At 39.8% G+C, this 26,286-nt stretch overlaps 1 protein-coding gene across 6 annotated transcripts in view; it reads right to left on the bottom strand.

Annotated features, from left to right (window-relative positions):
- The window catches only part of snphb (syntaphilin b), a 58,697-nt gene that overhangs the window by 21,292 nt on the left and 11,119 nt on the right, over positions 1-26,286 (bottom strand). The window contains exons 2-6 of one of the 6 annotated variants that reach the window (XM_071475619.1): positions 17,501-17,588; positions 12,388-12,457; positions 12,049-12,053; positions 8,922-9,104; positions 8,249-8,356 (exon numbers count right to left, since the gene is read on the bottom strand). In XM_071475619.1, coding sequence (XP_071331720.1) covers positions 8,249-8,356; positions 8,922-9,104; positions 12,049-12,053; positions 12,388-12,457; positions 17,501-17,550 — 416 coding nt within the window. In that variant the 5' untranslated portion in view covers positions 17,551-17,588. Of the gene's footprint in view, positions 1-8,248; positions 8,357-8,921; positions 9,105-12,048; positions 12,054-12,387; positions 12,458-17,500; positions 17,589-17,692; positions 17,860-18,134; positions 19,731-21,860; positions 21,980-26,286 lie in introns of those variants that run through there. The other 5 variants (XM_071475615.1, XM_071475616.1, XM_071475614.1 and 2 more) reach the window with 5 other exon arrangements.

Below are 26,286 nucleotides of genomic sequence, written 5' to 3'. Positions count from 1 at the left end.
AAACAGGATAAGTGCATGAATGTCTACTTCAGGACTGTTGTGTATGCACTTACAATATTAAATGAATGAACTGCTACATGTTATGTACTAATGTTATTTTTTACATTTTATATTATACATAACTTCTAACTATATTGTGCTGAAGGATAGCCTCATAAAGGTATTGCGTGCCAGCGCTGCGCCCCCTGCTGGCAAAAGGGAGCCTCAGCAGAGTTAGTGGATGCAGCAGGTGGAAACGTGCCACAGAGAAAGAGGGAGAGACTTTGCTGATTATTATTGTTGCCATGTCCATCAGGAGTTGGGAGCTCCACAGTGTGCGTTCAGAGACCAGTGAGTGTAACGTTTATGTTTGTTTATCATTTTCTGCTGTTCTTTATGGTTTGTATTTCTTGATGATAATCCAGCTAACCAGTTAGCTCGTGAATGCTATTGCTAGGCTACTAGCTCGTTAATGCTAGTGAGTGCTACTAGTGGACCACATGTTTGTATATTGTTGTACATTATTGGTTGTGGTAAATTAAGAGTATGGTTCATTTATTCTGTTGGTTATGGTTAATACCATTCTACTGCATACTAAATTGTATGGTTAATGGTTTACGGTTCTGACAACTGTATTTGTATTTTGTATCTGTTACAGAACCACACACCCACCCACTTCCACACACATATATTCTCACCCATTATGAATGGCCAATAAAGAATTTAAAAGGAACATCATCTGGACTCTTGCATTCTAACCGATGCCCCCCAGCGGCCACAAGTGCTTTTAATCCAGTCAATATACAGTCCTTATAATAACCTCCAGTACAATATTGTGATGATCGGAGCGAATGAACAGAATTTCGAAATAGAGATTCTAACGTGTGCCTTTTGAACAGAATTTCTTCTGCAGAGGTGAAAAGAAAGACATCGGTGTAAGACAGGACAATTCCAGACACACATACAGGGACCTATATGAACACATATGTAAAACGGTCTTTATTACAATACATCAACACAGCACAATTAAAACTTGACTTCATGGCGACATAATCTCTAGGGTACTTCAAATTATGAGGACATATTTGATTGTCCAGTAATAAGAATATCTGGGTCAAATAAAAATCCAGTAAATGCTATTACTACTATCTGCCAATTGTGAACTGAGGACCTGATCAGAAAATATTGTATTGGCTTCTGTTGTTCCAGTCAGCATAATTTGCAGTCTATACGTTAACCACATTTAAATTACGTTAAGGTTAATTTACTTTACTTTACTTACTAGTAACTTCCACAACATCCAAATTGACATTTTAACGTGCATTAATGGAGCACAATATGAGCACAACACACTAACGCAGTACACTTCGACTGGATCGCGTGTTCCAGAAACACAAAAACAACGTTGGTACCTCAACATTAGTTATATGCACATTTTAGTTGGGCTTTTAACATTATATTCAAGCATGTAACACCTCTAGAATAAACAGAGGTCCCCATCCCAGCGGAGCCAGGTCCTGTTAGCATAGAAAACGCTTGGTAATCAGCTAGCGCTAGCTAGCTAGCTAGGTTAGCAAGGTGCATTTGTAATATATCTTCACTATGATATCAACTGGAAATTGGGATGCTAATTTTGGCTAGCGAAAACAGCCTTAAGCTAAAAATAAAATGTACTTACCGCATAATCTGAACAGCTGATTCCTTAGAGTGTCTTTTGGTACAAGCAGATGCTGAACAACGCTGACATTTTAGGCAAACAAAACGTTAAAACTAACTTTCACGAACTGAAAACACGATGGAAGGTAAAAGTTTAAATTGCATGTGGACAAATCTAGAACAACAATTCAACACTACACCCAAAAACAAGTTCATGGCCAATTCATTGACAAGCTCTTGATTGACACGTCACAATGTGTCAATCATACGTTAGCCACGCCCCAATGCATACTACTTTATCGTCTATTTTCTTTTAAATAGGACTACAAGTTTAAAAATGAACATTGTGTTGTATTGAAGAAGACTTTAAACTAGTGATTGAGACCAAAAACTTATTATGAAAACATTTACTGGGGTAATAAACCAAGTGAGAAGTAGGGCCATTTTCTCATAGACTTCTATAGAATTGGACTTCTTTTTGCAACCAGTGGAGTCGTCACCTGATGGTCATTTGATAGAATGCAGGTTTAAGGCACTTCCGCATTGGCTTCATTTTCCGGAGCTGGAGTCTACGTCCCTTTTTATATACAGTCTATGTCTGTGACAGATGGACATAAACCAAAGGAAGCCTGGTATTAGTATTGTGCATCTCTATTGCCAGCAGAGTAGATGGACTGCACATTGGACCGTAAGCCCAGAGCGTAAGTGCGACAGGCCGTTATACAGAAAACAAAAGCCCTTGCTCTGAAAACACCTCGAGTTCAGTGATTACCAGGGGCACTACTGAGCACCTTGGAGTTTTTAACACAGGTTAGTCTGTAACCCTGTTTTCCAGACTCCCTTAACGTATTACTCAGTTTAACAGTAAACATATATATCATAACGTATAACTCTTTAAAAGGTTGATATTGAACTTTAACAGCTCTTCTGTTAATTAAGTTAAATAAACTAAGGTAAGTGTGTGCAACGTTGGTTACTGTCTGACATTAAGAAACAGGCAACTCTCAGAGTTGAGTAGAACTCTGACAGTTGCCTACCCTTAACTTGGGTAAAAGTATTTTTACTTTGCAAAAACTGTACTCAGTAGTCAAAATAATACTATTAGTATTTGAGTTAGAGTAACTGCACACTGTATAGAATCACACACTGGGTTGGCTAATATGCAACATTTTCCTAAAAGCACAAGTTGTAGACTATAAACATAAGCCCTCTAAATAATGACTTAAGACCCACACAAGAAGTATGTAGTGGTGACTGTACTTGCGGAGACCCTGCTCTCTGCCTGTATTTTGTCATTATTTTGCCGTGTTTAGGAGGCTTTAGAAACCCAAAAGTTAAGTATTTGACGTCCTGGGAATTAAACTCAACAATCAACTATCTTTCTGGTGCATTTAAGAACAGCTCAGATAAATCCTACTGATGCTACCTTTAAGAATTAAAAAATAAATAAATAAAAGAATAAACAACTACCAGTACACTCCAGTATGAGGACAGTATTTCTAGTCTGTATCTCTCAAATGTGATCATAAAATACCACATTAATATTATAGGCTATTAAGTACTACAATAAGTCAAACTTTTCTTTGCTCGTTGTCTCCTATAGTATATTATAACTTGGCAAATAAATCAGCAGATTGTGTGCATAATATACCGTGTCTGGTATGTCCAAAAGTGAATAGTGTCAATAAGACGTGGTATCCTTCAACTTTGATCATTCCAGTGTAGATGTCCCTGTCCCAGTTCCTATCACAGACAGCCACAGGGCAGCTGTGAGTCCACCACATCAAGGTGAGTCTCTTGTCTTTCTGAAAATGTCACTGCAGCTTCCAGACTCTCCAAGACTAATTGTCATAGGTAGTGTATACAGTTCTTTTTTAATGCTTTTTTATATATTGTTATATTTACAGTCAAATAATATATGGTCATGTATTAATGGCACTTTGACATATGTTTATGTGGAAGGCAAAAGTAAAAACATTTACATATAAACTATATGTTTATGTTTAGGCGAAGTGCTCACAGCAACCCACTGGATACTGAGCATTGAAGGTCAAGTGGTTGGGCTTTCCACATCCCAACTTCATGACTGGAATGGCCACACTGTTTCAAGCAACTGCAACTTGTTACAATGTACAATGTTACATGTAACAATGTTAGGTTGATGTGTTTTGTTTGATGCTGTGTTGTCTGTCCAACCCAGGGCTGGTTGGGAAATGTCCAACCTGAAGACCTGCTGCCCTGAAGTTAAAATGATGCAACTATGTCACTACTGGTGAGTAACTCAACACAGTCTTATGCCTTTAACCATTATAACCCTACATTTCCACTTGATTAGTCATAACGCTGTAGAGCAAAAAAAATAGCTAATGAAAAATAAGTAACAGCCAAATTTGAGTTTTTTCATGTTTTGCAGTTTTTCATCTTGGAAGGGCAAATAATTAGCTGCTTTCTTACACTACCTGATGGATTCTGCTCTCTCTTGTAGAGCAGCTGTAAGTGCAGGATTTTTTCATTAAGGTTTTTTTTTTCATGTGATTTTGTGATTTCAGATGTTTCATTGGCATCAACCCATCCAAGATAGGAATGCTGGTCAATTGTTGTTTTTCTGGGGGAAAAAAACGATAAATCGATGTAATTTATATACAACAAAAACCTGTAAATAGTATCCTGTAAATTACTTATTCCTTTTACAGTAAGTAACAGCAATTTTACAATAATTTATTGGCAACTTTTTTTGCCAGGTATTTCCTGTAAATTCTTCACAGTGTAGTAATGACTTTATGAGCTTCTTCACAAATAAAGTTGTATCTATTAGAGAAAAAAATCACCATCTCCTCCCCACAGCGGACTCAGATGTACTGTCCAGTGCAATAGCCTCAGAGTCAACTGTAACTGGCTTATATTTAGACAGCTTCTCTCCTATAGATCTCTCTGAGGTAAGGTAAACAGTGTCTTCATTTAAACAATCAACTTGGCTGCTAGACCTGTTTCCAACAAGGCTGTTCAAAGAAATTTTTCCTTTAATCAACACCTCTATATTAAGTCTGATCAACTTATCTTTATTAACTTGTTATGTACCACAGGCTTTTAAAGTCGTAGTAATTGAGCCTCTACCTAAAAAGCCTACTCTTGATCCAGATGTTTTAGCCAATTACAGACCTATATCCAACCTCCCCTTTATTTCCAAAATCCTTAAAAAGGTAGCTACACACCAGTTATGTGATTATTTGCACAGGAATGGTTTGTTTGAAAATTTTTAGTCAGGTTTTAGAGTCCATCATAGCACAGCAACAGCTCTGGTTAAGGTTACCAACAATCTCCTCATAGCCTCAGACAATGGACTTGTCTCTATACTTGTTCTACTAGATCTTAGCACTGCATTTGACACTATTGACCAAACATCCTGTTACAGACTAGAACATGTCATTAGCATTAAAGGAACTGTACTTGACTGGTTTAAGTCATATTTATGACTCTTCTATGCACACAAAAGTTAGTCGTGGAGTTCCACAAGGTTCTGTGCTAGGACTTATACTTTTCACCCAATATATGCTTTCTTTAGGCAATATTATCAGGAAGCACCAGACAAATTTCCATTGTTATGCAGATGACACCCAGCTGTACTTATCTATGAAGCCAGGTGAGACTAACCAGGTGGTCAAACTTCAGGCGTGTCTTAAGGACATAAACACCTGGATGACCAGCATTTTTTTACTTCTATATTCAGACACAACTGAAGTTATTGTACTTGGCCTCAAACACCTCAGAAATACAGAAATGCATTATCAGATAATATACTTACTCTGGATGGCATTATCTTGGCCTCCAGTGCCACAGTCAGAAACCTTGGGGTCAATCTTGACCAGGACATGTCCTTTACTTCACATATAAAACAAGTCTCTATAGCCTTCTTCCACCTGCCCAACATTGCAAAAATCAGAAACATCCAGTCTCTAAAGGATGCTGAAAAACTAGTTCATGCATTTGTTACCTTAAGACTGGACTACTGTAATTCTTTATTATCAGGACGTCCCTGTAACTCAGTGAAAAGCCTCTAGCTGATACAAAATGCTGCAGCACAAGTACTGACAGGAACTAGGAAAGAGGATCACATCTCTCCTGTGTTAGCTTATCTGCATTGGCTCCCTATGAAATCCAGAATATAATTTAAAATCCTCCTCCTCACCTACAAAGCCATTAATGGTCAGGCACCATGGTACCTTAAAGAGCTAATAGTTTCCTATTTTCCCAAGAGGACACTTTTCTTCTAAATGCAGGTCTACTTGTGGTTCCCAGAGTTTGTAAGAGCAGAATGGGGGGCAGAGCCTTCAGCTATCAGGCTCCTCTCCGGTGGAACCAGCTCCCAGTGTGGGTTCAGGAGGCAGACACCCTCTCTACCTTTAAGATCAAGCTTAAAACTGTCCTCTTTGATAAAGCTTATAGTTAGGGCTGGCTCAGGTATGTCCTGAACCATCCCTTAGTTATGCTGGTAGCTAGACTGCTGGGGGATTCTCATGATACATTGAGTTCTCAGACACAGAATGCTTTGCAAATAATGTAAAGTCATATTTAATTGAAAGAACAAAGACAACATATCAAATGTTGAAATGCATAAATGTTACTGTTTTATGAAAAATATATGCTCAATTTGAATTTGATGCTAGCCACATATTTCAAAAAGTTGGGACAGGGGCATGTTTACCACTGTGTTGCATCACCTCTTCTTTTAACAACTTCCTGTAAATGTTTGGGAACTGAGGAGCTCAGTTGCTGGAGTTTTGAAAGTGAAATGCTGTCCCATTCTTGTCTGACATAGGATTTCAACTGCTCAGCAGTTCATGGTCTACTTTGTCATATTTTTAATTTCATGATGCGCCAAGTGTTTTCAATGGGTGACAGGTCTGGACTGCAGGCAGGCCAGTTTAGCATCTGGATTCGGAGATGAATCGCACAGAATGTGGTTTGGCATTGTCTTGCTGAAATATGCATGGCCTTCTCTGAAAAAGACATTTTCTGGATGGCAGCATATGTTGCTCCAAAATCTGTATATATCATTCAGCATTAATGTTGCCTTCCCAGATTTTGATTCGTCAGACCACAGGACAGTTTTCCATTTCACCTCAGACCATCCTAAATGAGCTCAGGCTCAGAGAAGTATGTGATGTTTCTGGATCATATTTAGATATGGTATCTTCTTTGCATGGTAGAGTTTCAACCTGCATTTGTGGAGGCAGAGACAAACTGTGGTCACAGACAATGGTTTTTGGAAGTGTTTCCAAGCCCATGCAGTGATTTCCACTATAGAATTGTATATGTTTTTAATGCAGTTCCGCCTGAGGATCTGAAGATCACAGCCATTTTTCTCCAGATTCTCTGAATCTTTTAATGATATTATGAATGGTAGATGCTGAAATTCTTTGCAACTTTAAGTTGAGGAACATTATTCTTAAGTTGTTGCACTATTTGCCCAACCTAATAAATTGTGAGATATTCAATAGGTGTTTTTTTTTTTTTAAGCATTACACAACTTTTCCAGTCTTTTGTTGCCCCTGTCCCAACTTTTTTGAAATGTGTTGCTGGCATCAAATTTAAATTCAGCATATATATTCCATAAAACAATAAAATTTCAGCAATTCATCATTTGATATGTTGTCTTTGTTCTATTTCCAATTAAATATGCAAATAATTACTTGCAAATCATCATATTCTGTTTTTATTTACATTTTACACAGTGTCCTAACTTTTTTTAAAACAGGGTGGTACATCATACTACTACTACTACTTTTTTTTCCCTCCCATAGTTTGTGCTTCTCCTCTCTGTCTCTCTCTCTGTCCTCATTCTGCAGGTATCTCTGTTTCTAGAGCAGCAGGATCCAGATCTACCAATACAACACTCATTATTACTATTATTACCACTGTCAATTGACAACACCCTTACCTATAGTATATATACATACATGGTCTCTCTCTCTCTCTCTCTCTCTCTCTCTCTCTCTCTCTCTCTCTCTCTCTCTCTCTCTCTCTTCCCCTCTCTCCTCCCCCTACCCTCCTTTCTCCTCCTAAACCCAACCGGTCAAGGCAGATGCCTGCCCACCCTGAGCCTGGTTCTTTTGGAGGTTTCTTCCTGTTAAAAGGGAGTAAAAATTAAACAATTCATTCACAGCTGTAAAACTGGAGCCTGATTCCAGGCCCCTGAATTGCCCACATCTTTTTCAGTGATTTAGATAATGAAGTGAAAACAAAATATAAGTTGAGAATGCTTATCAGTCCAATAAAACATGTTGTAAGCATGTCAAGGTCTCACTTCTTCTGAGGTGAGAAAGACAAACAGTTTCTGTTTCTATCTGTAATGTTCACTTTTGGTTTGAAGATAGTGCATGCAATAATGCAAAGGAGGATATTAGACAGGGTCGGACTGGGAACAAAATTCGGCCCTGGCAATTTTCCCTCTGGACCGGGCCACCACTGGACCAACGAAACTCCACCCCCCCAAAAAAATCAGAGGCTACTGGCCCAAATGTGGACCGGCCCACCAGGCATTTGCCCGGTTGCACAGATTATCAGTCCGAGCCTGATATTAGACATAACAACCATGCAATGTCTGTTGTCTCACCCTTTGGTGGGGCTGCAGTCGCTCCCTTTACAAGAGCCTGAGTTGCTGCTGCTGCTGATAGAGGCGTTACCATGGGGAGCTCTATTACCAGGTGTGGCCAGTATCCGCCTGGTCCAAAGTAAGAGAAGACATGTTAATGTGTTTCTGATACAAAACCACACTCTAGGTGAAAGTGACATCTGTGATCTCTTGAGCAAAACCCCCATGACTCCGTTTAAAACATGCCAGGACAAGACAGAAATCCACAAATACACATAGACATATTAAAAAAATACAGAGGCAAAAGCCACTTTCAGCAGACAGTTCTGCCTGAGAAACAAGGACACACACTCCTCTGGGCACTGACAGATGTAGTTTTTCAGAACAGGGGTGTGCTCTGCAAAAATGAAAACCAAATATCAAAACAAATGACACACAACTGAAAGAAGCATTCCTCAAAAGAAACAAAGTCTAGGGTGTCTTTCACTAGAGCAGATAAAAAAAGAAAAGAGAACAAACAAACAGAGAGGGAGAAGGGAGTAATAGTTCAGAAATTATGCTGTGGAAACAAATCTAGTTGTTTTCCACAATTCAACATCATGGAACATTTACAACAGTGCAAAGGGTCTTATCATTCCCATGCTTCACAGATTCAACACTGATTGAGAGGAAACAAGAGGGACTCAGAACAGACCGAGAACGAGTGGTGGAGAAGGGGGAGTTTGTGGAATGGCTGTTTCGCTCCAGAGTCTTGGTGGAAGCGCATCCTTTAGTTGGCGACTTGGTTGATGCATAGCCTTTAGTCGGGCGCATTGAGACCATATATCCTGTCTCCATGGGAACGTAGTCTAGCTCTATGAACCTGCAGTAGTCAAACCTGACCAAGCAGAGACAACAGGGTGTTAAATCACAGAGGAGGACCACACCTGAAAGATACAATATGCATGCTACAAAAGGTGTGTACCGTACTATTGGGGTAAGTAGTATGTCACAGGATTCACCTAATTCATTAAGAGTCTGAGCAGCAGGCAACACTGATACCAAATATCAACAAGCACTCAAACACCAAAGTGGCCCGTAAGAGGTAGTTCTTTGAGAGCGTTACAAGAGGAAAGATAGATACCTCTGCTCTCATATCTGAGGCTGCTCTCTCTGGTTTTCCCATATGAAACATCAATATTTGCATCTATATTTCTTTACTGTGACAACACAAACCAACGTTCTGAAATACAATTCACAGGAGATAAAATGTTCTGAGATACCAGTGATAACAGAAGCTGGGGAGCAGTAGCAACAGCATTAGCATTTGCAAGAGCCTCATCGTCCAGAACATTTCTCTTAAAACAATCTTCCACAAAAAAAGTCCCTACACACAACAGATGTGATTTGAAAATTAGATGGACATCAATAATCTCACATAAATTTAACCTCTGACACATCTGAGTAGTGGCCAGTGCAAACATTTGCTTTTAGTCATATTTGCTTGCTAAAATCTGGATGGCAAAGGTGAGTAAAAAGAAAAATAAAACTTGCAAAAATGTTTCTTCATTTGCTACCTGGGGGTTGTTGTCACAGGTGGCATTTTGTTTTTTTCACAAAAAAAAAAAAGATTCACTTGACTCTCAGGGGATGTTTATATAGAAAACAATCCTGCCAAAAAATGTTTTTACTTCCCTTTCAGTAACCATTGTGCTCTTTCCCAGCCAAGCCCATAATAATAATTTACATAAACACAATTTATACCTTAAGAAATACTGTATGCTTATTCACCTTTGTGCTGAGAGTGGCAAGGCTTAAAAACTAGTAGAGGATGGATGCCAGTTTGTGTTAGATCATGGAACACGGAACACAATTCACTTTTCCAGAAAGGCAGGTGAAAGAAATGCTCAATGACAGACTACATTGGGTTACAAAAGGAAGTGGAAGAGAGGCTAGTGTGGACTCTCTCCATTGACCTTATGCAGCCTGCTGATAGGTGGACATTCCAGATAGCAAAATGAAACTTCTAGCTCAAGATAAGCCTGGGTCTTGGCCTGGTCCTGGATTTTCACTGGGTGTGCCAGAATTGATCCACATGTGGAAGTAGCATCTTCCAATCATGCTGTATATGTGCCAGATTCGGGCTGTGGATCCAGGCGTATACTGGGCCAGAAGAAATCAAGCATGTGGCCCAAGTATGGGAAAGATTAATTGTGTTGCTATCTGAGCTATGAGTGAGCCAGGCTAGTTGTTTCTCCCTGCTTCCAGTCTTCATTCTTAATGTTAACACAATATGGGACTGATAATGATCGTCTTATCTGACTCTTGGCAAGAAAGTGAACACCAAACTATTCCTTTAAATAATTCCATGCCAGACAATGGACATATTTTAAAACAGTTGAGGCCACATAAAACAAAACATATTATCTAAATTGTAATGTAAGGGTGATCTGTGATGGGCAACTTCTGCCGAGAAATTCCTTGCTGATAACAAACATTGCAATGTTTCATAATCTGTCATGGTGACAGATGTTACCTGACACATATTACATGACACCTAGTGAATGTTAATGACCTGTTACTTAGAACGGACATGACTATTGCCCAATCACTGGCCTCCACAGAGGGAGGAGGGGACAAGAGGCCAGAGCAGCCATGATGGATTTGCATACAGAACTCCTCAAAAACCCAACACATGGAAACAGGGTTCCACAACTATTGCTGTATGTGACGCATGAACACAATGTGACAACATGCAGTACATTTAATTTTTCGTGCTCAGTTTCCCAAGTTTCTTGTGGGAGCTGTGCTGAGTACACGTGCCCTGTGTGATACAGTAAGTGAGGGAGGAGGCCAGAGATTGACTGCTCAGTATTTCTATGAAGTTCAATATGAGAAAAGCCAAGGCGTTAACAGAAGAGAAAGAGGCAGAGGGGGAAACAGCTGAAGCAGTGAGTCTGAAGAGGGGCAGAATAAACAGTGCAGTCTTTAAGATTTGAGAGTCTGCTAACCTGTGTCTGGACTGTGGGTGGTGGGTGACAGTCTGGTGGATGTGGTGGTTGGCTGTGGGATGTAGGAAATGAGTGTTTCCTAGGTGTCAGGTGTTGGTCAGTCTGAGCGGGTGGAGTGCAAAAATGTTTCTTTAATCTGTGGTTTGTTTCTGGTGGAGACAGAGACTTTGCTCAAGAGGGATTATAGATACTTTAGATGATAGTTAAATAGTCCAAATAGCACATTCTCATTTCGGGCAATGTCAGCGTCTTACCAACTCCCTACTGGGGAACTGGTTAGTGTTTGTAAAACATGGTGCTGTTGATTGAGTGGCACAAACGCTGCAAAGACATCAACAGAGACACAAGTCTGTGCTGTTTGCTATTGCTGATACCAACTTCTTATTGTTAACGTGTGGCTAACTCGCTTACTACCTACAGTAGTAACCAAGCGTTAACTTGGAGCATGTCATTAGTTAACTTCGCTTAATATTTGTGTAGGGAGTTAAAAAATAAAATAAAAGCCCACAACTTGCACACTGACTGTGAAGTATCTCCCCACTGTGTGAAAACTGGTCATGGATGCTATAAGAATGTAAACTAAGCAGCCAAACAATGGTAAGTTAGAATGAAATAATAATATGCCTACTAGGACCAACAAGCTCTACACTGCAATACAAAGTCAATCTTTTTCCATATCATTATATACAGTAGTATGTTTTTAAAAAGAGTCAGTTGAAAACACTTTCAAAAACTCACCAAGTTGTGGGGCTAACATTTGCTTAATTAACTAGCTAGCTGATGAAATCTGCCAGTAAAAGCTGTCCTTTTAAATGGCAAAATTGATAAGACTTTGGCTGGTAATTAGAAGCTTCTTTCATCTAAAAAAGTAATATGAATATTTGAATTTTAAATCTACCACTATTATCATTATAAACTGCAGAAGTGCAGTGTTAAAATGGAAAGCTTGACAGGCATAGCAGAGAGAATGGAGGGGAAACCATGTCCTAGTAAGACAGGTAGCATAAATGTGTTGCTTGTTGGTCTTGTTACAGTGCATGCTGGAACTACAGCTACAGTTATGGGGCATGCTTTGTGAGACTGTAACATAAGTGTGTCTCACGCAGGGGGCGCGGGCACGGGAATGGCCACCGGCGCTGTCGTCCCCGACACCGTCGCCGGTTTGGGCACCGGCACGGGTGAGGACGCCAGTATTTGCTGCAAAGGCCGTTTTGGCTGCAGCACCTTCAGAGGGTTGAATCTGAGGAAAAAAGACGAGAGAGAGGAGGACACCAAAACTACAGATTGGTCCGTCTGTGGCTATCCAACTACCATAATCATCTTGGCTCTAGTTAACAATGTCATTTATCTGTCTGTGATCTACACATAAATCTATGGCTTGCATCATCTAGATGAGCAGAGCAATTAAAACATTTTAAAAACATTATTATATGAGAAGTTTTGGCAATATGCAGTAGAATTACTTGGTTGCGATTATTCAGCTCACCAGCCATAAGCAATGCCAAATTGGCTCTCAATAGTCACTATGTACAATAAATAAATGTTTGCAAAGTGAGAACACTGAAGTCAGAGATGGTCAACGATCTCAATGTTCATCTTTGATCCAGATGATCTGCAGCTCTTTTCCAGAGGGTCAGAGGTCATACAATCAGTTAGAGGATAAATACCAGCCAGAGAAATCTCTCACAAACCTAAAATTTGTTTGTTCTTATACATGGCTACATGCACACACACACACACACACACACACACACACACACACACACACACACACACACACACACACACACACACAAGGCTAAACGGGTCACATTACAGAGTTTAATTTCTAATTTGTTAATTTGTCAATGTGCAACATGACTGAACTTCACAAAACTGATGGACACTCAACACAGGGTTTATGAAAGGACACTGTGAATGAACAGAATGTGGTAACACTTTATAATACAGCAGAGTCTCTTTCCATAGAGAAGGCTGAGATAGGAGATGTAAAACTACATTGAGATAATTTTTTTTAAAGAGATAAAGAGGAACAAAACTGGCTATGTGGAACAAATGTGTAACAAATGGACAGTTTATCATTGTTGTAGAGAATAGCCACACATTATGTTGCAGCCCATGCATCTTATTTTTACTCTGCAAGAGAAAGAAATAATCATTACTAGGTTCCTTATTAAACATTAGACATAATGTGACATAATATAACAGTATAACATAATACTGTATGTAACATAACACATCTATATCTACATTATCTATCTACATTAATAACTTAAAGTTTTGTCCTCTGATGCCTTCTATACCTTGTGTAGTTGAGAAAGGTATGTTTATTTTCTACTCCATACATTTCTACTTATTTACTTATATGATGAACTAGGAGACATAAATATGACATAAATCCCTAAGTGTGGGTGTAGCTGTCTGCCAAATGAACACCTGATAATTGAGGAAACCCTAACCCAAACACACCCGAATGTTCATTAATGAATGACACTAAAATTAGTTTTTTACATTACACAGTAAGAATAAAGTATGTGAATTGTAATGTAATGTAATGTGTGGCTGTCCTGACCTTTTTGCTTTTGAATTAAAGACAAGAACAAGTTTGTTAACTTTACCTGTATGTACCCAGTACCTAGTTTTTACAAAAATACCTAAAAGTATAATTTCACTTTTCCTTCCTTGTTACAAATAGTCCAGTTCCAAATTTTCTAGTTACAAACAGTTTTCTTCCACTTTACATTTGGGTTCCAGTAGAAACCAGTCAGTACTGTATTTTAATGGTACCTGATTCATACAACAAAATTACAATGTAAATCCCCGGTTGTATTAATGAGGTGCAGTATACCTCTCAGTGCAGCTACACCTGGGGCATATGGTGCTAGAGGTATAAAACTTAACAACCACAACACACAATGACAGAAATATTCAGATGCATTCTTTGGTCAGATTTATGAAGCTATGCTTACATGTGTTCCTGCTTTACAAATCTAGACCATTATGAAAGTGGCTGCAAATGCAGGAGCCCACAGTTAGCCATATATGGACGCACACACCCTTAATTATATGTTTGCATCAATACATCTGCCGCCTCCACCAGTCTTTCAATGAGAAGAACATACAAAAAAGATGCAGTTTATCGTTACATGGTTCCATTATACATCTATCTGTAGAGCCTGTGTTATCAATAATTTATCACATGTTCCTGTGAATCAAAGTAGAAACACTTCACAAAGTGAATGATCAGCAAATCACAATCAGTGCAATCGGCTAACAACCTGAATGAACTACTTTTCTTAATTATAATCCATCTCTTACCTAATTTTTCATCTCCACCTTATCATACAACAAGGCTATTCAAGGTAAGGTAAACAGTGTCTTCATTTAAACGATCAACTTGGCTGCTAGACCTGTTTCCAACAAGGCTGTTCAAAGAAATCTTTCCTTTAATCGACACCTCTATATCAAGTATGATTAACTTACCTTTATCAACTGATTATGTACCACATGCTTTTAAAGTTGCAGTAATTAAACCTCTACTTAAAAAGCCTACTCTTGATCCAGATGTTTTAGCCAATTATAGACCTATATCCAACCTCCCCTTTATTTCCAAAATCCTTGAGAATGTCGTTGCAAACCAGTTATGTGATTATTTGCACAGGAATGGTTTGAAGATTTTCAGTCAGGTTTTAGAGTCCATCATACCACAGAAACAGCTCTGGTTAAGGTTACCAATGATCTCCTCATAGCCTCAGAAAATGGACTTGTCTCTATACTTGTTCTACTAGATCTTAGTGCTGCATTTGACACCATCGATCATATGATTTTATTACAGAGACTAGAGCATATGGTTGGCATTAAAGGAACCACACTAAGCTGGTTTAAGTCACATTTGTCAGATAGATTCCAGTTTGTTCATGTTAATAATGACTCTTCTATCATCAGTAAAGTCAGTCATGGAGTTCCACAAGGTTCTGTGCTAGGACCAATACTTTTCACTCAATATATGCTTCCTCTAGGAAATATTATTAGGAGGCACCAGATACATTTCCATTGTTACGCCGATGACACCCAGCTGTACTTATCCTTGAAGCCAGCTGAGACTAACCAGGTAGCCAAGCTTCAGGTGTGTCTTAAGGACATAAAAACCTGGATGACCAGTAATTTCGTACTCTTAAATTCAGACAAAACTGAAGTTATTGTAATGGGCCCAAAATACCTCAGAGATACACTATGTGATAATATACTGACTCTGGATGGCATCACCTTTGCCTCCAGTATTACAGTCAGAAACCTTGGTCTCATTTTTTACAAAGACTTATCTTTTACCTCACATATAAAGCAAGTCTCTAGGACAGCCTTCTTCCACCTGCACAACATTGCAAAAATCAGACCCATTCTGTGTCTAAAGGATGCTGAAAAGCTAGTTCATGCATTTGTTACCTCAAGACTGGACTACTGTAATTCTTTATTGTCAGGATGTCCCAAAAATTCAGTAAAAAGCCTCCAATTGATCCAAAATGCTGCAGCACGAGTAGTGACAGGAACTAGGAAACAAGATCACATCTCTCCTGTGTTAGCTTCTCTGCATTGGCTCCCTGTAAAATCCAGAATATAATTTAAAATCCTCCTCCTCACCTACAAAGCAATGGGACACTTCGTTCTCTAAATGCAGGTCTACTTGTGGTTCCCAGAATTTGTAAGAGCAGAATGGGGGGCAGAGCCTTCAGCTATCAGGCTCCTCTCCTGTGGAACCAGCTCCCAGTGTGGGTTCGGGAGGCAGACACCCTCTCTACCTTTAAGATCAGGCTTAAAACTGTCCTCTTTGATAAAGCCCATAGTTAGGGCTGGCTCGGGTATGTCCTGAACCATCCCTTAGTTATGCTGCTATAGAGCTAGACTGCTGGGGGATTCTCATGATTCATTCATTCTCTCTCTCTCCTCCCCCCACCCCCCCTTTTTCTCCTCCTAAACCCAACTAGTCAAGGCAGATGGCCGCCCACCCTGAGCCCGCTTCTGTTGGAGGTTTCTTCCTGTTAAAAGGGAGTTTTTCCTGCCCCCTGTGCTTGCTTTTTGTGGGAACTGTTGGGTTTTTCTCTATAACAAAGTAAGGTCTCGACCTTACCCTGTAAAATGCCTCCAGATAATGTATATTATGATTTGGCACTATACAAATAAAATTGAATTAAATTGAATCATACAGAATGGCTTACTCTAGAAAACCATGTGCATGAATCGGCTTTTTGTCAGCAATGGAAAGGGCTTCAATCGGCATTCACACCTGGGTCAAATGACTCTGAAGTAGATGTGGGTATTTATCAGCACCAGCTCCGATCAGCATTTGTGTAAACACAACACCTAGGTGAACCCTCTAATTTTCACCCCTTTGCTGCTGTAGACAGACCTGCCACCTGCCCAACACTGTGCTGTTAAACCAGAAACACCATGGCTACTTTGAAAGAGTTACTTTAAAATAAGTCTTAAAAACACGCAATCACCAATCAAAGCATCTCACACAGAGGCCCCAACATTTACAGAATTTTACAGAAACCCCAACCTGGTGACAGATCCATTTTACCAGTTTGCACGGCGGCAAACAACTCACTCTCTCTCCACTGCATCTGTGTGTGTGCTCTGTAAGTGCATGAGATGACATTGCTCCTTGTGGTTGTATGTGCCTTCAGTCTGATCAGAAAGGCAAACTCGACTGGCAGCGGAAAAGGGATCAGTTGGCTTTTATTAGCACCTTTTTTAGCAGGTTTACCTACATTTAAAAAACCTGCATATACCTGCTAATTTTGGTGGAAAAGGGGTAAAAGACCCTCAATTGACACAAAATTGAGAGAAAAAGAAAAGAGTTTGCTTTCAGATGTTTTATTCCAGAAAGTGCTTGAAATACATGACCAAAACAGTCAAACAGTCCGTCATTGTGTTACTTATGTATGTAATTATAGTGAAAATAAATGATAGCCCTTTTTGGTGGGGACTCCCAGGAACCTCCTCAAGAAACCCTGGCTGTCCTCAGACCCCACTGTTTTATGTCATGGAAATGATATATGTGTGGTTTTGTGCTTATGCTAGTGTGGCTATTAAACCTTTCTTGTCTAGTCCGATTGTTTACATGAACTCTTTATATACATTAACACAAATGAACATACATTAAAAACAGGCAGCACAGGACTCCAATTAAACATAATAAAAACAAAATGTCTCTGCTAGTATACTTATCCAGGGGTGTGGCTGAAAAAAAAAGAAAAATTAGGGTTCCTCATTGGCTACCTACCGGCGAGAGCCTGAGGCAGACCTCCGATTTGCTGGAGCAGGGGCAGACATTCTTTTTCCTCACTTTCTGCTCTTCAGAAAGCTGGAGCCTGGAGGAAAACACACACACGCAAAGTTTTACTGACTGCCTCTGCATTATGTTCTGGATGCCTCAGCATGCAGCATGGTGTTGCTGACTCAAGCTGACACTTACCTGGCAAACACAGGACATATGGCTTCAGTAGCCAATCACCTCCCAGCCATGAGGGAGAACTAACCAATCATCACTCATCTGTCTCATCTCAGGCCAAATACTGGTGAGAGCAGCAGAGGTAAGCAAAGACTGTATTGAAGGCGATAAAGCCTCATATTCTTATCTCTCTGCTGCATCAGAATCAGAATCAGAATCAGAATCAGAATCAGTTTTATTGCCAAGTATGTTTTCACATACAAGGAATTTTTTCTGGTGATTGGTGCAATTGATCAGCAACAGTGGGGCTCTCTAGCCTTGTTGATGAGGCTAATAGCAGATGGGAAGAAGCTATTTTTGTGGCGAGAGGTTTTGGTCCTGAAGGACCGCAGCCTCCTGCCAGAGGGGAGTGTCTCAAAGAGTTTGTGTCCAGGGTGGGAGGAGTCAGCTACAATCTTCCCTGCACGCCATGCATCACTTAATAACAGGTTATTCTTTCAAATCCTGGTAACATACTCATCTACCTCCTGTACAACATTATCCACATCTGAGCCCTAGTTTAATTTCTCTTGCATTGTTCCTCTGATCTCTGTTATTTAATGGTTTTTACAGCATTACTGATTTAATTGGATTCTGTAAAATGACCAGAAGTGTGTGTCTGTGTTTGCTGTGTGTGTCTAAACTTTTCATTCTTGTAGCACCCACTAGAGACTTACTGGCACCAAATTTTGTAGAGAACCTCAGAGTGATATGCCAAACTGTTCTTGTAAGTGTCAGCTCAATTGGATTGATTTTTCCAAAGACATGCAACACCTCCCGTTTTGGACTGCTAGCTATAGGACATTGTTCTTTTGTAACTTTGTCATTTTTTGAACAAATGCAAGTCTTCTGATAACTTTTGATTATCAGTGTCTGTAGATGCGATGTGCAAATTTTCAGCAGTACCACTTTTTGGTATGGAAGAATAAAAAAGTTATGAACGGGGTCCAAGCCTCCCAGGCAGGTTGTCCTCCATGCCCTGCAGGCTCCAACAAAGTCGGCCACAAAGCACAACGCGCACAAGGCAAGCGTCGGGAGGCATGCTGTACTTGTCACTGTAAAGGGAAGTGTATTGTAACTGGTAAAGGACAACTGTGGTATGAATTGGATCTGTTGGAATAAGTCCCGCCCACTTTTATCAATCATCACCAAACTTTATGCCTGCACTCAGGAATCACCCTACACCATGCTTACCAATTTTCGTACAAATCCGAGCAACTGTTATGACATGTAAACTTTTGTGATTTTATGTGCAAAAGTTTTGCACATGTAGCGACTTGTTAAATAAAAAATGTATAGAGAAAGTGGGCCTGGCCTGTGTCATATGATTAAGTCCCATTCAGGGAAGTGAGTGAGATAAGTTTTTTGAACGTACCACCAAAAATGTGGGAGTTATAAGGCAAGATGTGTTTACCTTGATTATGGCTCCCCCTGGTGGCACACAAATGTATGTTTTGTTATATAAGGTCTCTGTACCAGTCTATCAATACCCTATGAATTTCATGGCCCTCAGATTAATATTTCAGGTGAATTAAATATGTATTTGTATTTTGTCCTGTAATAAGCCCCACCCACTTTGACCAATCATAACCCCCCTTTGGTGCATGGCCTCAGGAATGGTATAAGAACATACCCACCAAATTTCGTAGAAAGCAGTGCAGCCATTTATGGGATATAAATCCTCCCCATTTGTAGCTCTCCCTAGTGGCCAAGGTTCGCCAAATTAGGCCCATATCCTCACAGTCCCATGCCAATCACATATGTAAAATGTGGTAATAATAGGACTTTGTTTGGGCAAGATATATAAAAATTCGTATTTTGATAGCTAGTGATAAAAATGTATATGTCAATAACATGAGCAATTCTTGAAATTGCAAAATTATTTTGATAACTTTAGATCAGGTAGGTCTCAAGATTATATGTGCCAAGTTGCAAGCAGCCCCCCCTATTACAATAGGTTTCTCAGCACTGCTGGTACTGGGAGACTTGTTGCCTTGCATACAGGGCACCATCCATTTGATCATTATTAGGGGTCCAAGCCCCCAGCCCACTGCGGGCTTGGACCCCTAATAATAATAATTATTATACACATTATTATAAATATCATAATCAATTATAATATTTATTATTACAATAGAGCAGCATGTGGATTGCCGTCACCTGCAGACCATTTTAAATTATCACCCTATTTTAATTATCAGTCCATTTTAATATACCCTCTATTTTAATTATGACTCTACTTTAATATACATTGTAAATACAGCCTACTCAGTACTGCACTCTATTTCTATTTTAAGTATTATTTTAGATTTTTTTTATCGCTATCTTTTTTTAAATTGAAATATTCTTTTGTGTCCTTTGTCTGTTTCTGTTTCAGGAGTAGGTCTCAAAATCTCACTGTACAATTTGTCCAGTGACAATTAAGGATTTTATTCTGGAGCTAGAGACCACAGAACAAGTACACATTATGTGTCTCTATCAGGGGTAGACCACACAATGTCATGTAAATCAAATGATGATTGTCACTTGAGAGTTACTTCCTTATTTCAGTTGGTGGCGCTGTGACTATGACTTCATATTACTAGGCAGGTATCTTCAGTGTGAGACTGCCATCAAACCTGTGAAATTTGGGGAAGACTGGACAATATATATTGGAGTTAAAGCCACTAAAGGCAATGCATGTTATTTGCATTATGTCCACAAGGTGGAGCCACAGACCATGCAACTGGAGCCAGAGCCCACGCCATAAGCACACCCAATGTTTCAGCATGTCAGCACAGAGCAGACAATTAAAATGTCATATGCCATTACTGCCACACTGTTCAGTGGAAACTGACAATTCTAATAGTGAAGCATCATTAAGGTGGTGGTGGTTGGAGCAGATTGGACAAAGTATGATGGAGCTACAGCAACTTCCTATTTCGAAATTTGCCCCAACACCACAAGCAGGCATTGGCAATTTTCAACAAAAAATCCAAACCTTCGCAATTTAGCCTCATCAAGGTCTACACTGACCACATTTGAAGTCAATCAGATCAATCCTGTAGGACAGGACACTTTGAAAACCACTTTGGAATAAAATATAATTTATAATAATATAACATATTGAAATCTTATTTGTGATGCTTATCTTGCCTGCTAGTCAAAACATCATTCATCACGTCATAAACTATTAGTGTTGCCCTGGCGTGCCTGCCACCAAGCTGCTCTGCTTCTTAAATAGCTGGGTTGCTAGTATGTAGCTTTTTTGAAAAGGAATGGACCCGATAAACAGACCAACAGCCTCGCTGTCAAAAACTCAGCTGCAAAAAAGCAGAAGAACTCATGGACAACTAAAACTCGCAAGTACAAGGCAGCATACATTAAGTATGGCTTTACCACCACAAGTAAAAATAGCTATGAGTGCCCAAAATGCGTCCTCTGCCTTGAGACCCTCTCAAATGAGTCTCTAAAACCATCTAAACTTCAGTGTCACTTGACACTAAAACATCCAACATAGGCTGAAAAGACAGTGGACTTTTTCAAACATAAAGAAGAGCATTTGGCCAGGCGTCAAGGACTTGATTCTACCAACTTACCAAAGACATTGTCAAGGAATTGCTTAGTGAGGCTGAGAAAATTGATGCTGTACTCTCTGATAATTCCGTGAGCCAACGGATTGGTCTGCTCAACTTTTGGAGTAGACGGGAGCCAGCAAAAACTTTGCACTTCAGCTGGATGAGAGCATGGATTTATCCAATGCTGCCCAACTGCTTGTGTACATCAGATTCATTTCCCAGGAAAGGTTTGTTGAGGAAATATTATTTTTTAAAGCACTTGAAACTAGAACCACTGGGAGTGACATTTTTCAAGGTTTGGACAATTACATTGAATCTAATGGACTTGACTGGACTCGGTGTGTGGGGGTGTGTTTGGAAGGGACATGACATCTCTCATGCTCTCTTAGCCAGTTTCTTTGCTAAGATTTTTGCATCACCTGTGTCACTCTCTCTGTCCCAGTGGAAACCTGCTCCAGTGCTGCCTCTGGTTCCAGTCAGGAAGCAGCTTCCTCCCACACCATGCCAACCTGCTGCAGACACCACACACCTCCGCCCAAAGCTCACCACACCAGAACCACCAAGCCCCCCCCCTCCCTTCGGATCCATCTGCTCACCTGTCACCTCCCCTAAAAAGACTGAACCATATTCTGCCTGTCCTCACGTTCCAATAAATGCTTCTTGTTAACGTCCTGCTTGAGTGCTTACTGAGTCCACATAGAGGTCCTGGCTAGTCCTAAGAGTGTGAGGAAGAGAGGAGGAAAGGGAAACCAGTGAGATGGAAGGAGAAGGCAGCGTGTGTATAGATCAATAGAGGATTAAAATCTGGACACATGACTACAAACAAACACACAGACACACACTCGGCCATTCATCTCCTTCTGTTTCCGCAACAGAGGAGACACTACTGTCTTATAGAAGACAGTGTGTCCTTGCTATGTAGGGGAATGTGGTCTTGATTAATCTCTGTGTATCTAAAGCAAACAGTGTCGGGGCATACATGTGTGTTTGTGCATGAAAATTCACATGAATGACAGCAGGAAAATAGTACAAAGAGCTGAGTTGAAAGCATAAACAAAATACAACAAAATATTGTGCAATACAAGAAAAGAGTTTAGATACAGAGACACAATGTGGTAACAGAGCTTCCCTCTTTGTTTGGACTGAGCACATTGCAGCAGATTGTAGCAATAATGCAGATTACAGCAATAATGCAACTGCTATTGGAAGGGGAGGAGGGGAAGTGTGACTCACACTAGCTATGTTAGAGTCTTGATCCCATCTAACAAACAGACAAATACTGGTAAAGAGAGGTTTAGGACTGTTAGATGGCCGAAGGTGTGCGCTCAGTGTTGCTCATGCAAAGCCCCCTGGTCCCTTTCAACACTTTTTAACCTCCAGTCTGTAATAGCTATCTCACTTTTGGTGTCTTGATGTTAAATCATGCAGAAGTCAACTATGTGCTGAGTCAGAATGCCATGTACACTAGTGACCTGTCATTGTGCTCCTAACTGACCATTTGCTGTCACTGTATATTGTTTACAATTTTACATGACAGAATGCCACAGGAAATTTAAGACATGTCACTCTTAAATTGTGCTATTTCATTTCAATAAATCTAATTAGCAGGGCCAAGCTTTTACATGGTGTTTAGTTTTAATTTTTTTATAAACATTATTATGATTATTATTTTTAATATGCTTATTTCAGTTAGATTCGAAAATAGGTATCATTTTCATGTGTGTGAGCTAAATATGAATCTAGATCCAGCTTAGCGTAAACACTGAAAAACGGGGGGATACAGTGAGCTTTATTTTGTACTATGTTTAAAATCAGCCTAATGAAGAGCCCAGTCCTTCATTAGCTAAAACAATAAATTCTAAGGAGTGAGCTCTCCTGGTCTGATGCAGGTTAGCCAAGACGGCTGGTAACATTTCCATTCCTACATACAATGTCCCAAACTTCATGAGTTGAGAAGCTCATCTGATTTAAATAAAATATCTGTGAGCTGAATGCAGCAGTGCTGCATCACTCAAAGTCTCTTTCTCTGCCCAGACGATGATGATTCATGCTCTTATCAAGCACAGTCAGCAGTTTCTATTAGCATGCTGCCTGGGAAACACAACAGTGTGTTTGAGGTCCTCTTGGTGATATAAATACTCACAGTTGCATAAGGACAAGATGTGAAATCTTTTATTGACTGTTTGCTTTTGTAAAATAAAATATGATATATGAACAGCCTGGATGAACTGATTATTAGAGCCAATGAAAAAGCTTAAGAGCCTACTGTAATAACATTAAAAATGTGTTAGTGACTATGTTGTTTGCCAATCCAAACCCCACGTTTGGTCCCTGTGATCTGAAGCTATTCTAAAAGAAGAAAACAAAACACATGGGACTTAAACACAGATGTCACTAAATTACAGATTAAAGCTGAATCTACTGTATTCGATTCTGAGATATTGGTTGGTGTTGTTGTGGTGAGATAAATACATTGAACCACCATGTACCATATAGATTATCTCCTTCTTGTAGTAAGAAATAATATGATCAGTGAATGTAAAATTTGGAAAATTTGCAATCTGGAGATGTGTCTAGATTTATGCTGTTGATTACAATATAAAACAGATATATTAAAATGTCTTTGTCACACTACAGTTTTACTTCTCAAAGTAGGAAAATCACAGGTGTTAAAATGAGATTAATGATGGCTCTTTCCTATCAAGTGTCCCTGTAAGCCTTGACAGTGTGACAGCAAGATGGCATCCACATTAGAAGGGCCCTGTAGTTGAATTCAGCCACCATTCATTTTATCATTCACACATGTGATTGTGGACCTATTATGTTCACAGGTTTTTCAGTGTTTGTGGCAGTGACCAGGGACTCAGTCTATATAAATACATAATCAAGGATCTTTTACAAATACTAATGAGAACAACATTTCATCAGTCTCCATCTCTTTTAGCTTTGAGCGAGTGGAATTATTGATAGGACTGTGACACTCAACACTACCGGCTAATATACAAAATGATATGTCTATAATTAACACTGTCAACTTATACAAAGGCCCACAGAGATAAGTTATATGACTGTGCAAAAGATTTAAGCACTAAAAGTAAAATAAGGATGCTAATTGTATGAACAGTTTTTATTTATGTGACCACCCCTTGTCTTTAAAAAAAACTCCAATTCTCCTGAGTACACCTGCACACAATTCTTCAGGTCTGGCAGGTAGGTTCTTCTAAACATCTGAACAAATGAAGTGGAACCAATCAGAGGCCTCCCTGATGGTACTGATTATGGAGAAGAATCCAAACACTTTAAGTGCCTAAAATATTCGCACAGTACTGTATTAGATTTACTAACCACTGAGAATATCAGAACAGTGATGTAACTGGTCTCTGGCCTTGGTTTTTTAAAGTATTGCAGCATGTCTTATGTTTATCACACACGGAGCTAGCAGCCTTCCACCATCTCCCATGTGGCAGAGGAAGCACAGGCTCAGGCTGACAATAATATTACTGTTTCCTGGCAAGTAGCGAACAGCTTAGCAGCTACAACTTAACTTATGTAGTTGTGTTAGACAGTTTAAGGAAGGATGCTGTATGCTGCTTTTTATCAGAAGTTAACCAGATCTGCATTTGCCAAACCAACATTGTAGAACCAAAATAACCATTTCTGATTAAGCATAAATCTCAGCTTTTGTGAAGTTACGTTTTTTGAAAATGCAATCTTCTTCGCCAGAGCCTACAGATGCAGTGGGTATTTTTTTCCCCCTGGCCAGAAGGTCACACACATTTTTTTTTGCTTGTTTGTTGTCTTTTTTGACAAATATATGTCTGGTTAACTTCCAGTCATCAGCTCTAATAAAGAGCTGCTGCCTGCCTTAGCTTTTCACTGCTGTCCCCCATACAGTGTTTATGACATCTAAAACAGGATTAGTGTCTAGTGTCTTTGTCTTTATAGTCCTGATCCCAGGATGACAAAGCACAACTGCCAGGTAGAGCTGAATGGTTGCATCTGAGTATTCACAGCGCTTCACTTTTTTTACACATTTTGTTATGTTACAGCCTTATTTCAAAATGGATTCAATTCATTTTTTACCTCAAAATTCTACACACAATACCACATAATAAATAAAGTGAAAAAAGTTTGCTTGAATTTTTTGCAAATATATTAAAAATAAAAAACCAAAAAAATCACATGTACATCTTTCTTTGCATGGCACTCAAAATTGAGCTCAGGTGCATCCTGTTTTCAATGATCATCCTTCAGATGTTTCTATAACTTGATTATAGTCCACCTGTGGTAAATTCAGTTGATTGTACATGATTTGGAAAGGCATCATCCGTAAATGGAAGAAGTTTGGAACCACCGGGACTCTTCTTAGAGCTGGCCGCTCAGCCAATCTGAGCAATCGGGGCAGAAGGGCCTTAGTCAGGGAGGTGACCAAGAACCCGATGGTCACTCTGACAGTGCTCCAGCGTTGCTCTGTGGAGAAAGGAGAACCTTCCAGAAGAACAACCATTTCTGCAGCACTCCACCAATCAGGCCTGTATGGTAGAGTGGCCAGACGGAAGCCACTCCTCAGTAAAAGGAACATGACAGCCCCCCTGAAGTTTGCCAAAAGGCACCTGAAGGACTCTCAGACCATGAGAAACAAAATTCTCTGGTCTGATGAAACAAATTGAATGCCAAGCGTCACGTCTGGAGGAAACCAGGCACCGCTCATCACCTGGCCAATACCATCCCTACAGTGAAGCATGGTGGTGGCAGTATCATGCTGTGGGGATGTTTTTGGCAGAAGGAACTGGGAGACTAGTCAGGGTCGAGGGAAAGATGAATGCAGCAATGTACAGAGACATCCTTGATGATAACCTGCTCCAGAGTGCTCTGGACCTCGGACAGGGGAGAAGGTTCATCTTCCAACAGGACAACGACCCTAAGCACACAGCCAAGATAGAAAAGGAGTGGCTTTGGGACAACTCTGTGAATGTCCTAGAGTAGCCCAGCCAGAACCCAGACTTGAACCCGATTGAACAT

This window comes from Trachinotus anak, unplaced genomic scaffold (genome assembly GCF_046630095.1).
Source record: "Trachinotus anak isolate AG129_WGS33_773 ecotype Australia unplaced genomic scaffold, CSIRO_AGI_Tana_v1 ptg000004l, whole genome shotgun sequence".
Classification (NCBI taxonomy): Eukaryota; Metazoa; Chordata; class Actinopteri; order Carangiformes; family Carangidae; genus Trachinotus; species Trachinotus anak.
The sequence above is the reverse complement of the archived record's forward strand: the minus strand, read 5'-3'. Positions and strand labels throughout refer to the sequence as shown.